Source organism: Passer domesticus, chromosome 10, assembly GCF_036417665.1.
Source record: "Passer domesticus isolate bPasDom1 chromosome 10, bPasDom1.hap1, whole genome shotgun sequence".
In the NCBI taxonomy this organism is placed as follows: Eukaryota; Metazoa; Chordata; class Aves; order Passeriformes; family Passeridae; genus Passer; species Passer domesticus.
This window is the reverse complement of record NC_087483.1, coordinates 4,746,469-4,763,001: the sequence shown is the minus strand read 5'-3', so window position 1 is coordinate 4,763,001 and position 16,533 is coordinate 4,746,469. Positions and strand designations below refer to the sequence as shown.

The following is a 16,533-nucleotide window of genomic DNA, read 5'->3' as shown; positions in this document are numbered from 1 at the left end:
CTGGAAAAAAAAAAAGGGATGAGGCTATCCCTCAAAAGGAGGAGATGTGAGTAAATCCCACAAAAAAAGGGGGAAGCAAGAGGGGGTGCATCCCAGAAAACGAAAGAGAAGATGCCCAAGTGCATCCCACAACAAGGAAGGAGGAGAAGGGAGGGGTGCATCCCACAGTTTGTCCTCCCTTGCTCCAGCTCCTCCTTCCCTGTGGCTGCAGGTTCCTTGGAGCAGCCTCCCCAGGAGTGGTACCTCTGCAGGGATGCATCCTGTGGTTGCTCTGATGGGACAAGTGGGTTTTTTGGGGAAAGGGGAGGAAAACCTGGCATCCAGCACTGGGATGGGTTATTTTGGGGGTGGTTTATGTCTCTTTTTTTTGATACCAGCTTCCTAGAAAGCGTCTCCTTTCAGCAGCTGAGCTTATCAGACCACAAAACGAGGCTTTCCTGGAGTCTTTGGAAGTGTTTTCCTTGGTTTTCTGGGAATGGACCATGGACAAGGTATTTGTTATCCCTGGAGGGTGGCAATTACCTCGTAAGCAAAGCAGAGCCCCTGTGCTGCCAGTGCTGCCCTCAAAATTCCAAGAGTTGCCTGGGAAGGATGCTCTGGGATGGGGACATCACTGTGGTGCTCTCCTCCCCTGCCTGCCTCTTCACATCCTGAAGTTTTGGGGGATTTGGTGTTGTTTTTTTTCCCCTGGGAGTTGTTGGAGCCAGCCAGTGCTGCAGAGGAGCAGCTCGGTGCCCTCAGTGCTTCCAAGTAATTTTTTCCATCTCTCCTGCTGCTCCCGAGCTGTGGCCCCTGCTCCCCGGGGAGAGCTGCCTGAAAGTTAATCGCTGCTGAAAAATGCTTTAATTAACTCAATTAGCCAGATGGTCCATCTGGGCTCCTGCAGAGCCTGATGAGGTGCCTGCAATGAGGTCGCAGGAGCTCCACCCTGGTGATGGTGACGGGGAGGACGCGGGGACTCATCCAGATCCCTGTGGGATGTGCTGTGCTCTCCAGAGCATCCCTGCTCCTGGACCTGCCGTGGGAGGTGTTTGACAAGGGCATGGAGTGACAGGACAGGGGGGAATTGCTTTAAACTCTCAGGTTTAGAGGGCAGGGATATTGGGAAGGAATTGTTCCCTGGGAGGGTGGGCACCCAGAGAAGCTGTGGCTGCCCCTGGATCCCTGGAAGTGTCCAAGGAGAGGTTGGATGGGGCTTGGAGGAACCTGGGACAGTGCAAAGGTGAGAATGAGATGGGCTTTGAGGTGTTTCCAGCCCGGAACACTCCATGGGTGTGCACCTGGCCCTGCCGCGGGACATCCCTGCGGCTCCTCCCAGGGCAGAGCAGGAGCTCCTGACACATCCACCACATCCAGGACACGGAAAGAGTGAGCAGAGGAAAGCCCTGCAGACTGTTTGAGCTGAGGAATGCGGGGCCCTGAAGCAGGGATTTGGGAAGGGGGAGGGTTTAACCCCCTGTCTGCACTGTGACCCCTCCATCCTGCTGGGCTCTGTTGTAAAGCCTGGCCATACAGACACCCCGAGGGAAGCTGGTTTTCCTGGCTGGGATGGGAAGCTGAGTGCTGGCAGGTGGAGGTGCATCCTTGAGGCAAAAGGGAGGAATGTGTGTCCTGCAGGGTTTGGATACCAGAAAATGGCGCAGGGAAACTGAGGCACGGCGTTGCTCCGCAGGAAGGTTAAACCGTGGTCCCTGCAGTCGTGGTGCCCATGTCTCAAAAAATGGGCTCTAAAATCACTCCAAAAGGGCTCCTGGTGGGCGTGGGGAATGAATCAGGGTGGGAATATTTGCTGCTGGGCCTCATTTTTCAGGGATTGTGGTGGCGGAGTGGTGATGCTGCATCAGGTGCTGCCCTGGCTTGGGCAGGGAAGGGGGAAGTGTTTTGCTCTGGGAAGGGGCAGGTAATTCCTGCTTTGAGGCAGTGGAGCTTGTGAAAGTGGGACACAGGGTAATTCCCAGTGGGAGTGCTGGCAGGGGTGGAGATGCTGCTGGGAGCTACCAGGATGCAGAGCATCTTCCTTTGGGATGAGCATCCAGTGCCCAGTGCTCCTGCCTGGAAAGCTCCAGCTCATCCTCAGCTCCAAAACTGTGCAGAGTCCCAGCATCTCCCTGATCCCTTTCTTCTTCTGTGGATGGGAATCATTTGGGAGCAGATGTCTGAGCCTATCCATGGAAATCCCACACTCCACAGGGCTGTGAACACTTCTGCCTCACTTTTGCCTTTCACCAGAAAATCCTCATCCCCTTTCCTGCACACACACAAAAAAAAAAAAAAAGTGAGTAATGCTGGAGAAATTTGGGATGAGGCCCAGCAAACGATCGGATATCCGGCTAAGCAGGGCTCTGACTTTTGGACTGAAAGCTCCCAAATGAATAAATGCAGCAGGAGGAATGGCAGATTTTGAAGGATTATGTTTTTCTGGTGGTGCTCTGGTTTATCTCTCTTTAAATCTTCACTCTGCAAAACTTGGGAATGGCTTTTTTTTCTTTTTTTTTTTTAAATCGCCTCAATATATTTGTTTTATGCTCGGGTAATAATACATTTCCCGTTGTTCTGTTAAAAGCAGAGCTGATGGTATTTAAAAATAATACTGGTGCCAGTTGTCTTGTGATGCACATCATGTGTTCTGGCTGTAAATGTTGTTTACTGGGATCATGCATGGCAAAAAAAAAAAAAAAAAAGCTGAATTCACTGCAAAAGTGGCTTGTTGGGAGGCTAAAATGCCAGTGGATGTTACCCTAAGGAATAATGGGTGGTGGTGACTGTCTCCCTCTTGGTTTTCTTTCCTCCTTCTGGACCCTGCTGAAAAGTTCCCATTTTTTTCCTGTTGATCGAGTACTTAAGTCATTCTTCTAAATATAAATCTCTCCTGATGCGTCAGCTGTGCCTGGGATTTCACTTCTTTTATGTGGCACTTCAAGCAAGTTTTAATTAAAAAAAAAAAAAGAGGTCCATCTGCATTGGTTTGATAGTTAGGGAGTTTTTCCTCATCAGGAGCGTGTCTAATTCCAGCCTGACCCTGCAAAGTCCTGCAGGCTGCATGTGGTGTGCTGGAGAGCATCCTCAGCTCCTGGAAAGTTTGTGCTGTGTCCTGCTTGGAATCAGGGAGTGGTTTGGGTTGGAAGGGGCTTAAAAGCTCACCTCATTCCAGGGCAGGGACACTTTGCACTATCCAGGTTCTCCAAGCCCCATCCAGCCTGGCCTTGGATCCAGGGGCAGCCACAGCTTCTCTGGGCACCCTGTGCCAGGGCTGCCTCACCCTCACAGGGAACAATTCCTCCCCAGTATCTCATCTCTGTCAGTTTAAAGCCATTCCCCCTTGTCCTGTCCCTCCAGGCCCTTGTAAATCCTCTCCCATTCCTGGAATTCCTGGTCTTTTCCTCAGGGTTGCTCTCAGTCAGTGCTGCTTGTTCTGGCAGGGCTGTCCCATCACTGGCACCAACATCTGCTGGATGTGACCAGCAGTGAGACGTGGAAGAGCTCCATCCTGATAGGACAAAAAAAAATCTGGGATGTTGATGTTGCTGTGGGAGATGCTGAGAGCAGGAGGTGTTGTCTGGGCAGGTTGGTGGAGGTGCCATGGATTTGCCTTCTCCAGCCAGGAGCCTGCTGCCTGCAGCCCCGTGTTTTGGGTCTGGAAATTAAAAACACATCACTGTGCTTGTCAGAGCAGCCTCTGAGCAGAGCTGGTGGTGGGATTGAAGTTGTTCTCCACAGGAATCCATAAATGGAGGGGGTTCTGTGCTGCTCCAGGGAATGTGCCTGCTGAGCCAGGGAGTCTGTCTGGGGCTCTTTAACCTCAGTTTAGTCCTTGCTTTTTGAAAAGAGGTGTTCTTGTAGAGACAAAGGATAAACTTTGGGGTCTGCTGGTATCCCCTGTGTGGCTTTCAGTGGCTTTGTCTTGTTTCCTGTAATTTGGGCACTTGGTTGGCCCCAAACCACCCCTATCGCAGCTGATAACGCTCCACCCCTCATTCAACCTCCCAGCGCCCAAAATTTAGCTCTGTGCTGTCTTGCAGATGGGAATTGAGCAACCTGGTCTGGTGGAAGGTTTGTTTGCCCATGGATGGGCAAAGAAGGACTTTAAGGTCCTTTTCAACTCAAACCTTTCTGGGATTCTGTGAAATCTCACTGGGAATGAAGGGAGCACGTGGCTCTGGGGCTCCAGCAGGGAGGCTCTGAGGTTCCTCTTGGGCAAGGAGAAGCCAGGGCAGGTCTGTCTCCTTCCCAGCCTTGCCTGGAGCTGACTTCTTGGGGCCAGCAGAGGGGGAATAACTTGTCCTCTGGAAATGTTCCCTCTGTGGTGGCTCAGAGTTGTCCCTTTTTTAAGGGACGCTCCTGTGTCTGATGCACACGTGGGAGGTGTCTTGTCCTTATGAGTGCAGTGCAGAGTTGTAGAAATGACTCCACTCAAGCTGTAAATCTCTGCCTTGAGCAGGGAACAACCTGATGTGGCTCTAGGATGACTTTCAGGTATCATTTTAATTTTGCCTGGTGACTAATGCCGCAAAAAATGTGTTTGAGATTCAACCCTGCTCCGTCCAGCAAGGAGAGTAATTTTGAGCGAAGATTTTTGCCAGATTCGCATCAATTACTATTTTTGCTATGTTGCTAAATGAGGGGCATCTATCCCCAAAATGGCTAAGTGTTGTGCCAGGGGTTATGTCCTGGCCCAGAGAAGCAGCTTTGCCATCGGTGGAGGCTGCAGAGAGGGAGCTTTGTCTTTCTTTGGGGCCGCGTTGATCCCGGCACGGCCTCGCGCGTTCTCAGACTGACGCAAAGCTGCAGTTCAAAGTGCGTGTCTTTGTTTGCAGATAGCGCCCGCCCGTAAACATTTGGGGCTTAAAAGTGATGAAATTGGTTTCTTATCAGCCATCTGACCCACGGTGATGGGACTGAGCAGCTCTTAACCTGGCCAGACCGAAACAGCAAAACCCCGGAGCTCTGACAGGTGGGGGTGGGTGGTGTCGTTTTGGGGTTTTTTCCCCCTTCACGGCACTCCTGATGCTGTGGAAAATGCTTGGAGCCACTGCTTGGATGCTGTCTGACCTCCCTCACCCCGAGGCTGAGTTAATTTGCAGGTTGCACGGAGTCTCTGTGCAGTCTGCTGGGCTTTAATTTCGGGGTAATTAATTAAACAAGCAGGCGCGGTGTTTGCTCTTGTGTTGCATAAACAGCAGCCGGTTTTGGTGTATCTCAGGCACCCTCCTGGCTGGCACAGGTAGGTGTCTGCACCTGGAAAGCTCATTCCCACCCCTGGAGAAGCTCTAAGCTAAATTAAAGTGAGGACTTGTGCTGCTGAAAACCACCTAAAAAGAGCCACGTGGTCTTTGTGTCCACGTAATGGGTGTGGTGTTCAAAGCATGCTCTGGATGGAAGCAGGAACACCTTCTGGGATGGTCTGCAGCTGGCTGGGTTTGCAGATGGGATCAAAGCTGAGGTGTCCTAATCCAGGACATCTCTGGTTGGTGGGTTTAGGTCAGATATTAAGAAGAAATTCTTCCCTGAGAGGGGAAGGGCAAGGCCCTGGCACTGCCCAGAGCAGCTGTGGCTGCCCCTGGATCCCTGCAAGTGCCCAAGGCCAGGTTGGACATTGGGGCTTGGAGCAGCCTGGGATACTGGGAGGTGTCCCTGCCCATGAGACAAACTTTAAGGTCTTTTCCAAGCCAAACCATGCCATGATTCTCTGATCTGTCCCCACATCCTCTTCCTACTTGCATCATCACCTGGGAGTTTGCTCTCCAGGTATTCCTGCCCTCTTTCTGACAAGGAAATCTCTGGTTTGTGAGATTGGATCAGGCATGGAATATCCCATGATGCAACCAACTCCAATCTTTTCTTCCCAGGGGAAGACCAGCAAGTCCAGCAAAGGGTTAAGCTGCTTAAACCCAGGTGTCCTGGGCAATCTGGTTTGGGAATGTTTACCAAAGAGGAGCTTTAAAAACCCTGCTGTTTTGAGGGAATTCTTTGCAATGTGCTGATTCTGTTTGTTTCTGCTCAAAGAGATGAAAGAAAGGAGGTTTTTGGCTCCTGTCAGCATTTTCAGCATAGCTGGGGGTGTCCTGTAATCCAGCAGCAGATCAGTGATGGATTAATCAGGAAGGTGTGCTAGAAAATTAAACCAAGGGGGTGGTTTTGCCCCAGCTTGAGCAAGTTCTTGGATCCAGAGAGGTTTCTTTCCTCATTGCTTGGTGTCCAGGTGGCAAGCTGGGAACAAAACCCTCTGTTTTTCCCAAAAACGAACCTCCTGACTGAGGATACCTGGAGATGGATCTTGGTGGAGCACTTGGGCCGGGAGAGCTGCGTGGAGCTGTCTGTGATGGCCTGCTGGGAGCTGCCTCGTCCCTGGTGGTCTGCAGCTCATCTCTGGAGCTTTGTGTTGTCCCCCCTGCCCCAGCTGTGGTGGCAGCCTGTCCAGCCAGCACCATGAGTGACCTCCTTGTGCCTGCCCTTCTCTGATCGCGCTGGTGGGGCTGGTTTTCCAGCCAGGAACAAGGAGAACACGTGGCATTGCAGCAGCTCCTCTCCGTCGGGCAAGGGCAGAATCAGTGAAGGGTGATAGGGACAGGGCTCTGAATGTCGATGCAGTTAAAGCTCTGTCATCATCTCCTCTTGGGGAAGCTCAGCAGTTCAGGGACTTTGGGTTTTGACAGCTCTTGAAGGCCAAATTAGCATCCAAATTATCCGAGGAAGGGGAAGCTGCCGGGACTGCGGCTGGAGGGTGGCAAGACAGGGAGCCACTCCAGGATTTTCTCAGTTAGTGCCTTTTGCCTTTGAGCTTCTGTGGATCTGGTTGGTTTGAGGGGGCTGAGTGGCCCCTCTTGGGTGATCATGAGATGGTTCTTGCAGCACCCACAGAGGTGGGAAGCTGTTTCCCCTCCTTTTGACTTCCAGGGTTTCTCTTACTCTGGGCTTTGTGGGTGTTGGCCTGAGATCTCCTGGGTGACCATGGTGTCTGTGTGCCTTGTCCTGGTGATTCTGGCAGGATCTTTTCTTTAAAAGTGTCTTATTGTGGCTCTGGAAATCTGGGTTTCATTTCTCCTCTACCACCAATTCCCTGTGTGAGCTTGGGCTGTTGCCTGATCCAGCTCAAATCTGAGTTTCCCTGCTTTGAGAGACATTTGGTCCATGCTTTTGGCCCTAAGCATCCTTCAGGGACAGTCTTGCTTTGGCTGTTGGCCAAACCCTTGGGCTTGTGAAGGACTTTGGAGGGGCTGTGAGGGCTTGGAGGAAGACAATTCTCTCCTGGACTCCTGTTCTCTCCAAGGGTTTTAAAGCTTGAGTTTATGGTTTAACTCCTCTGGGAGCACAGCACTGGATGTGACTTTGGATTTTCATGGTTTTGTTGGTGCCCATGGGACTTGTCTGGATTAAGCTTCTTGCCCTGCCAGAGGGGCATCCATCCACAGCTCCCTGTTAAAAAGCCAGAACACCTTTGGGAGTGCCCTGCCTGAATTAGGAAGTGTTTTTTCTCTTGGAAGAACACTGAGCAGACAGCAGGGGCAGGGTGGAGCAGGACTGAACTCTGACTCTTCGGATACGAGGGGTGCTGGACATCAGATGAGACCCTGTTCCTGGTGGAGATGAGTTTCCCATTGCCTTCCAGCCCATCTGTGCAGTTCCTTGCTGCAGGACATTGTGGAGACAGAAATGTCTGTGGGTCCAGGGAAGGACTGACCAAGCCCTCCCCTGGGCAAGAGGTCCGGGCAAGGCTGCAGAACAGTCCCCACTGTGGTCTCCTTTGATCTCACCAAGAGATGTTGGGGCAGCCAGCACCTCTCGGTTTTTACCCGGCTCTGTGGAATGCAGGAATCTGCTCCTGGAAGTGCCACGCTCTCCGTGCTGGCATTCCAGCACCATCCATTGCACCGAGGACCATCCCACTGGTGACATCCCTCTGCTTGGTTGTTTTGGGAATGCCAGAGGGGGCGGCTGGTCTTGCAGCCCGTGGTAGTGTTGGAACCATGGAAGCAAGTCTGGCTTTCTTTACTTCCCCGTGTTATCAGGATGGGCGTGCGTGTCGTGGTTTTGTGGCTGTGGAGCAGGAGGACCTGGGCTGTTGTCCCAGGAAAAGCTTTTTTGTGGCCCTGTGAACCTCACAGGTGTCCCTGCCCTGTGCAGCACCTCCAGCACCTTCCTGCACTTCCAGGTTCTTTAAATGTCTCCCATGCCAGCACTGTTTCCAGGGGTTTGGGGTGGGCTTTGAGGTTGCTGTGGGTGCTCGAGGGCGGTGCCTGCATCTCCAGGACCCTCCTGTGCCATGGCATCAGTGCTGGGCAGCAGCAGGAGGTCCTGCAGGGAAAACTCCCTTTTCCCACCCTCAAGACTAATTTATATTTGAGTCTCACGCAGCTGGTGGTGGATATCCAGGGGAACTCGTGCTCCAGAGTGGCTGCTATAAAAGGAAGCTCTCCCGTCCTTCCTGCTTTGCCTGTGAGGGATGTCATCCCCGGCAGGACACCAGGCACCAGCAGCACACACTCAGCCAAAACTGCCTTCATTCCCCTCCCTTCCATCAGCCTGGCCGTGCTTGGCTTGCCCTTGCCTGGCAGCAGGAGCTGAGCCAAGCTGGAGCTCGAGGGCGGGATTTTTCCATGGGGTTTGGCAGGGAGCGGAGGGCACGGGGCCGGGCGTTGGGTGCAGCCATTCCCATATCACACGGTGGGAATGGGCTCCAAAGCAAAGCCCTGCGACGTGAGGGTGCTGCAGGAGGGGTGGGAGGTCCCCATGCTTCCACAAGCCCCTTCTTGTTTGCTGGGAAAGGGACGAAAAGCGCCGTGCGCTGTGTTCCTGGCAGCTCCAGCAGGCTCGTGCTGGGACGGACGTGTGAGTTCACACCGGGCTGTTCTTTCTGGTACAAAGAGCTGTGGTGTTGTCTTAAGGGGTGGTTTTATCTTTGCTTGGCTTGGGTGGGTTTTTTTCTTTTTTTTGGAAGATGAAAGCGTTGTTGTGGCGAGCGCAAGCGGTGAAGGAGGAGGAGGAGGAGATAAGAGAGAGGCAGCGGGGTCAGGAATCACCGGGCATGGCTGGCATCACACCTGGAGAATGCTTGGGTCGGCCTTCTGAGGGGAAAATCTCAACAGCAGCCAGCTCTTCCCCACCCATCCCCTCCAGCAAGGCTCCTGGAAGAGACCTGGATCACCAGGAGAGGAGCCACAAGGTGATGGGTCTGTTCCTTGCCACCAGCTGCTTCCAAAGCCATCCCGGCCTTGCAGGAGGCTGCAGAGGACCTGGGTGGGGCTGTGCTGATGGTGCCAGTTTCAAGGACATTGTGTTTTTCCACCTGCCTGAAGATCTGTCAGTGCAAGCATGGGAAAAGGAGGGAATTCCTGAGGTGGTGGGATCCTTTTCCACTGGGGAGCAAGGGCCAGCGTTGTGTTGTGCCATAGCCATGAGGGAGATCTTGAAGGTGAAGAATTCACAGGGCAAGACCAAGTTCCTAAATCAGATTCTTTGCTAAAATTTGGACGTTTCGGTCGCTCTGGGGCTGTTTACAGCTTCTTTTGTAGGCCAGTGCACCTTGCAGTGGGTTGGTGTCATCTGGCACTCCCTGAGCAGCTCCCTCAAGGCTGGGGTGTCCCCAGGGTGTGGAGGGGTCTTTTCTGCATCTGCTTCCATGGATTTAAGTTACCTGGGGTTTTGTGACTGATAAAAGCAGCATTTGCAGTAAATTCATTGTGTGGAACAAGTGTTGTGGGGAGCGCTGTGGCTCTGGGACATGAATTCCTCCCTAGAAAAAGTTTAAATTTGCTCATATCCAAGCAAAGCCGACTGTTTTTAAAAGAAACCTCCAAAAGCACTTCTGTGTTTGTAAGAGAGCCAGAGAAACTTGACTTTGGAGAAAGAAAATGCAAATAAAAAGCCATAAAGCAGCAAGTGCCTGGGGTTGATCTTGGCTCTGCTGTGGGGAGAGGATGATGAGGGACTGGTTGGAAGCTCCTTCTTTTTTTCTCCAATTTTCAATTTGTGGCCAAGTGTAGGGTGGAAGATTTCCCTTGAGCTTGCACCACAGTCTCGAGAGCCTTTCAATGGGTTTTCCAGGGAAAACAGGGATGCAGGGTGGTGGTTATGACAGAGTTGACCAGTCTTGTGTCTCAGTGGATCCTTGTGCTTCCCACAGACATGGAGATGTCCTGGTGGGATGGACCCTGCCGCTCCATCCCAAGAGCGAGGGCTGGGAGTGTGGGATGGGCAGGGATGTGCGCTGCTCCCTTTGCTGCTGGCAGCCCCTGGAAGGACCTGGCTCCATCTCCAGCCCTGGCGGTGCTTGGTACCGCCCAGCCCCGCCAGCCCTCCTGGCTCTTATCAGCCCAGATTCCAGGGATTTCCCCTCACTGAGGCTCCTGGAGGGGTCCTTCCCACCTGCACCCCAGCAGTGCTTGTTGGAGAGGACCTTCCCTTGGCGAGCAGCAGATCCTGCTTCCCACCCTCGAGCCGTGCGCTTTTGGGTGTTCCCGTGGTTTTATTATTGCATTTCTTTGCTCCAGGACGTGGGTTTGGTCTTTTTCCCAAACAGCTTTTCCCTGGCCAGCATGGCTGGGTGCCCGTGCTGTGTCTTTGGTAGCTCAGTGTCCAGCCAGAGGTGGGTCTGTCCCGTGATCCCATCAGGAATGATGGCTGGAGCTGGGCAGGAAGGGGCTCGGCCTGTGCCAGGAGGGCTCCCCTGGGCCTGCAGTTGCATTTCTGGGATAAGTTGTACCAGACGTCTTGCAGAAGTTGTTTTTAACCTTTTCCGTGCCTCTGTGCACCAGGAAATGTTGCAGCTGTGTGTTTGAGTGCTGCAGGAAAGATTTGGTTTCGTTTTTAGTGAAGTTTTAGTGAGTATTTTTTTTTTTTTTAGTAGATGTGCCACTGTCACCAGCACCAGACCTGCTGCTGCTCCGTGCCTGGCGGGAGCTGAGGGGGCAGCTGGAGCTGTATCAGTTGGATTTTAGGAAAAGGTTCTTCCCCCCGAGGGTGCTGGGCACTGCCCAGGCTCCCCAGGGAAGGTTAAATCCAGGGGCAAGCACCATCCTTGCCAGGAAGCTGTGAGGATGCACCCATGGAAATCTGCTCACCAGGGCTCCCCTAAAGCTTTCTCCAGCTCCCAGCAAAGCCTGCTTAGGATTTGGGAGAGAAAACTGTGACCTCTGTGGGGCCCTGATGCAGGCAGCTGGATTTGTTGGGATGGGGGGAGCAGGCAGCAGGTTCCCCCTGGCTCGTAGGGCTGGATTTGTCCCTGCAGCATTCCCTGTCCCTGATGGGAGGGAAAAGCCAGCGTGAAAAGCAGGTGTGGGTGCCTTTGAGGAGCTGCTGGCGCTGTCAGGGTGTGCTCTGGTCGCCCACTGGTTTCCTTCCCCCCACCATTCATTCGGGATGCTGTTTGTGGCTTTGGGTAAACAGATGGGGCTGGGTTTTTCCCTGGTCTATATTTAACCCCAGGCTAAATTTAAAAGTGCTTTCAGAGTCGTTCGCAGACCATTGTCTCGGTGATTTCTAAACAAATCTTGCCCCTTCCACCCTTTGTTTCCCCCCAGTATCCCTTTTATCCTCACACAGCCTGGATTTGAGGCTTTGCTGGTTACCTCTGCATTCAGGAACATTTTGGGTCCATCCCCAGCTCCAAAACAGGGCTCCCATCCCAAACCCAGCCATCCTTCAGTGTGTGTGTGCATCCCTGCATCCAGGAGGGACAGACAGATCCAGGATGCTGCTGCCAGGAGAGGAAATACCTTCCCATTCTCCCTCCTTTGTGTGTAGATTCCCACTGCCTTTCGAGGCCTCAGGGTTCCATGCAGAGGGGATTTTTCCAGCTGTTTCTCCACACAGCCACATCTGTCAGAGACCTTTAGCAGGAAGCTTCCCATCTCCTTATATAAACAGAGGTGGAGGGGAAGCATCCCTGCAAATTCCAGGCTTGTGGATATGTCAGTGAGAGCTGTCAGGGCTGTAGCTGCTGTAATTAATATAAAATTCATTTGATGCTGGACCAGCAGGCAGGTGTTTCAAAACATATTCATGGCTTACACTTGGTTTTTTTCCTACTTCGTGCAGTGCTGCCCAAGCAGGGGGAAATTTCGGGACGCCGCAGTGGTTTTATTTTATTATTTTATTTTATTTTATTTTATTTTATTTTATTTTATTTTTGTTATTTTACTTTATTTTACTTTATTTTGCTTTATTTTATTTTTTAACAAGATTGTGTACAAGAATCAGAAAAATTGATGAGGTGTGGTGTCTCTAGAGGGAGGCCCTGTGTGTTTAGGGTCTTTCCACACCACCTAGAAAAGCTGCAATCCCAGATGGCATTAATGGGTGGAACTGGGTGGATGTGAACAGTGCCAGTCAAGGGCAGCATCCTTCCTCCCTTCCTTGCTGCCTGCTGGAGGTTATTCCTGCTTATTCCTGGTTATTTCTTTGTCCTGCCCCTGGCAGCAGCTCCAGGTCCCCTCTCTTACCTGTCCCTGAGCTCTGATAAGCTCAGCCTTGACTCAGAGCCTGGTTTCCCTGTGTTTATTCCCTGCCGAACCCTTTCCCCTTGGGCTGCTCCCAGCAGGACCGGGCAGGAGGGGAGGCTCTCCTCCAAGGGGAAATGTTTGCACACAAGTTCTCCCTTCCCTTTTCTGGCTGCAGCCCGGTGCATCCCTTCCAGCCAGCCACATTCCCGGCATACCAGCCCTGGGGATGACTTGGGAAGCATTTCAAGCAGGCTGGAGTATCTCCTGCTCAGGCTCTCCCCTGCAAATTTCCTCTCTGCATTCCAGAAAAGGGCACCAAATCCTTCAGGACTTGCTGCTCCCCCTCACAGTGCCGGAGGAGACATCAGCTCTGTATTCCCACCTAAGGAATTTGGGTCTGGCTGTTATTTTCTGTTGGATTTAATTTTCAAGCAGAGAGAGGAAAAGAAGAAAAAAATTGCATGGGAGGGGGAGAAAGGAAGAGCAGCATTAGGAGTGGATGAAAATCCCTTTGTAAAACAAGGGATTTGGATATAACTTTTAATTAAAACTTCTGTGGTTAAGACCTGCTGGTGTTTTGCAGCCAGGCTGGAGTTTTGTGGCAGCTCTGAAAGAGCAGGAGGCAGGGGCTGAATCCAGAATTTCCAGGATGATCCCAAGTACACCGGACAGCATTCCCACTCCCTGGTGCAAACCTGGAGTAGCAACTCCTGGCTCAGGCTGTGCTCCAGCCATGCCTTCAGCCTTCCATGCCTGTCCTGGCCCATCTGGCCCCTGTCCCAGCTCCAGAGGACACGGGTGACGTCAGGGCAGCTCTTGCCCATGCTTGCATCAGCCACGACGTTGGTGGTCGGCGTGTCCTGTGGGAACGGGCTCCTTTTCCTCTCAGCTCCAGTGGGCTGATGCAGCTGCTCTTCCACAGGGGTTCTGGAAGTGTTTCTGTGAGTGCTTCTGGGAAAAAAAGAGGGAAAAATTTATTTTTCCTTATTTTTTCCTTTATTTGTATTGTATTCACTGCAGGAAGGGTTGTTGCTCTGCCTGGTTGGCTGGGTGAGAGGAGAGACACAAAGAGCAAGTGGGAAGAGCCAGTCCCCATCCTAGGAGATGCTGCAGTGGGAGAGAGGGATGTGATCCATCTGAACAGGGAAAAAGCCCAGTCCTGTGGGTCTCCCCTGCTCCCACAGCAGCCTGGTGCTTGGTGGTTTTATAATTGTGTTACAGCAACCTGAAAATGCTTGGGAAATGGGGAGAAGGACCAATTTACAGTCCTGGGAGCAGCGTATTCCCAAAAACTCCTAAAGGCCAGAGGGCTGCTTTGGTGGGGTTGTGTCCAGCATCATGCAGGACCAGGCTGTCCTTGCTCCCTGCCGGGGTCGGCTGTCAGTTGTCTCTGCCCCAGCACGGGAAAAGGTGGTTCTGGGCAGGCTGCGCTTTTGAAGAAGGAGTCTGGACTCTTGCTTTTGGTCTTCAGTTGAGTTTATTGTTCCTTATCTACAAAGTTTTTCTGTCTGTCCAGCCGAGGTCTTGATCAGCAAGACAGCCAAGGGCACTCTCTCCCACCCACGGGGCGGTTGTCTCTTTTATAGTAAAAACTACATATAAGATATTTACCTTCTATTTCCAATACTTTTCACTCTTGTTGGCAAGTGCACCTTCACCATGAACCAATCCACACATGCCAACATCATCCTGAACATGGATGCCAGGGAGAAGAAAGAAGAAGGACAGGGCACGCCCAAATCCCTCCATCTTGGGACTCCTGACCCCCATGTACAGGATTTCAAACCCCCCTGTACAAGGTTCAAAACCCCCCTGTACAGTGCTCCAAAATTTTTCCCTTCACCCTGTGATTGCTACTACTGTGCTACTTAAACTTTTGTGACCTGTAATTCTTTATATCAGGTTGGCAATTTGCTCCATGAGTTAAGATCGAATTTCCAGGTGTCTTTGGCTTCCTGCCAGGATCTCCGAGCCCCTGCCAGGGCTTTGAGACATCCAGGGCATCCAGGGAGATGCCCTGGGTTCCCACAGTTCCCCAGGGGTTTGTAGGCAGCACTGTGGTCCCTGGGAGCATCCAGGTCGTGTTCCATGATGGTTTAAGGAGAGCAGGACAGGCTCTCCTGTATCGGCACCACGGGATCAGCCATGGGGGCACCCGGAGCCTTTCTAACACGCTGGTCTTTGTCTCTCTCCCCCAGGCTGGTTCCCCGAGGTGACAGCGGGGTCCCCATCGCCAGCAGAAGGGCCATGGCCATGTAGTGCCCGCCGGGAGCGGAGATGGCAGCGCAGAGGATCCGGGCGGCCAACTCGGGAGGGCTCCCGCGGTGCAGGTCCGAGGGCACGCTCATCGACCTGGGCGAGGGCTTTGCTGAAACCACCACGCTCTGCGACGTCAAAGGTGCCTGGGCTTCACCCCCCTCCTCATTCCAGGCCATCCCCACCCCCTGGCAGGGCTCGGGGACGCCAGCAAGGCGGTGACAAAGGTGTTTCCCTCTGCCCAGTGCTGGGAGCCTGTGGTGTTTTCAGGGTCCCCCGCTGAAGGGAGGAAATGGTGAAATCTGACTCCGTGTTCTTAGGAGGCTAATTTATTATTTTATGTTATTATATTAAAGAATGCTACACTAAACTAGTCTAAAGAATAGACAGAAGGCTCCAAGATAATAATGAAAACTCATGCCTCCTTCCAGAGTCCCGACACAGCCTGACCATGATTGGGCATTGAGTCAAAACAATTCACATGAAACCAATGAAACATGCACCTGTTGGTGAACAATGTCCAAACCACATTCCAAAGCAGCAAAACATGGGAGAAGAAGCAAATCAGATAATTACTATTTTCATTTTTCTCTGAGGCTTCTCAGCTTCCCAGGAGAGAAATCCTGGTGAAGGGATTTTTCCAGAAAATATGACAGTGACAGGAGCCTGCAGGTTGCTCCTCCAATAATCCTTTTTTTTTTTTTTCACCTTTTATTGCTTTTTTTTTTCCCTGCTGTGTTTTCCTTTTATGCTGTGTTACCCAGCATAAAAGCTGTGGTCAGGTGGGAGGGGAATTGCTGCTCCCCTGGCAGGAGAGCATCCCAGGGAAAAACTCCAGGTGGAGGCTGGAGAGTGCTGAGGGCCTTGAAAGTAAACACGCACAAAGGAGATTGTTTTTGCAGGTGTAGCACCTGAACTTCAAACACTTGCTGCAAATTAGATGGGTTTTAATGCAAAACTAGGAACTGCTCCTCTTCTCTAAGGGGTTTCAGCACATCCCTGTTAACCCCTGCATGCCCAGCTGGAGGGACAAGGGAACAGCCACTTGCCTGTCTGATCTCACACCAAAAATGCTCCATCCTGCAGGATGACTGAGTTAACAGCAGCTTCCAACCTAGCAGGCTGCCAGAGGAATTCCAATTTAGAGTTTCTGTGCAGCTTTGCACTGGATGAATGTCCCTACACCTTTGCCTGCTGGCAGGTGAGCTGTTCAGGATGTGTACAAAACTCTTCTCCTTCCAATACTCAACCCCCCAGGCTATATTTACAGGCCTCTCTTTGCTCAGCTGTATCTTCCCTTGCCTTGTTTCCGTGGGTGAGAAGTGCTGAGTGGAGACTGCAGGGATGTGCAGCCTGAGCTCCCATCCCTTTGTCTCTGGGATTTAAAGGGCTTCCTGTGTTTTCTAAACTCCCTTTTCCTCCCAGAGAGCTCTCAAGCCTGTTGAGGCAGGTGCTGTCCCAGTTCCCTTGCAGCTAGCTCCCTGTTGGTTAAAATCCAGCTTTCCTTGTTTTCTTCAGACTCTCTAGGGAGACAGCACACATTTAACCATTGATGGAACATCATCTGCAGCTTGTTTTTAGTGCTTTTTACAGAAACATGTCCTGAAAATGAGAGCAAAGCAAATAAATAGGGCGGCACTGTGTGCTCAACCCAGCCTGGGTGTAAATTGGGATCCCCTGGCAGAAACAGTGCAGAACTGGCACTTCTGCAGGGAAGGCTGGAGATGCTGCCAGGACCAGAACAGCAGTGTTGGAGGGAGATGTGGGATTCTGTGAGGGTTCAAACTGGGTGACCTTCAGAACCACAGAATGGTTTGATTTGGGAGGGACCTGAAAGCAG

At 52.1% G+C, this 16,533-nt stretch overlaps 2 protein-coding genes across 2 annotated transcripts in view; both read left to right on the top strand.

Moving 5' to 3' along the window:
* Positions 1-16,533, top strand: part of USP40 (ubiquitin specific peptidase 40) — a 135,362-nt gene that overhangs the window by 6,354 nt on the left and 112,475 nt on the right. The gene's annotated exons all lie outside the window — the stretch shown is intronic.
* The window catches only part of SH3BP4 (SH3 domain binding protein 4), a 33,667-nt gene that overhangs the window by 7,580 nt on the left and 9,554 nt on the right, over positions 1-16,533 (top strand). The window contains exon 2 of the mRNA XM_064433425.1: positions 14,636-14,835. Within this exon, the coding sequence (XP_064289495.1) occupies positions 14,715-14,835 (121 nt within the window). The 5' untranslated portion in view covers positions 14,636-14,714. The remainder of the gene's footprint in view (positions 1-14,635; positions 14,836-16,533) is intronic.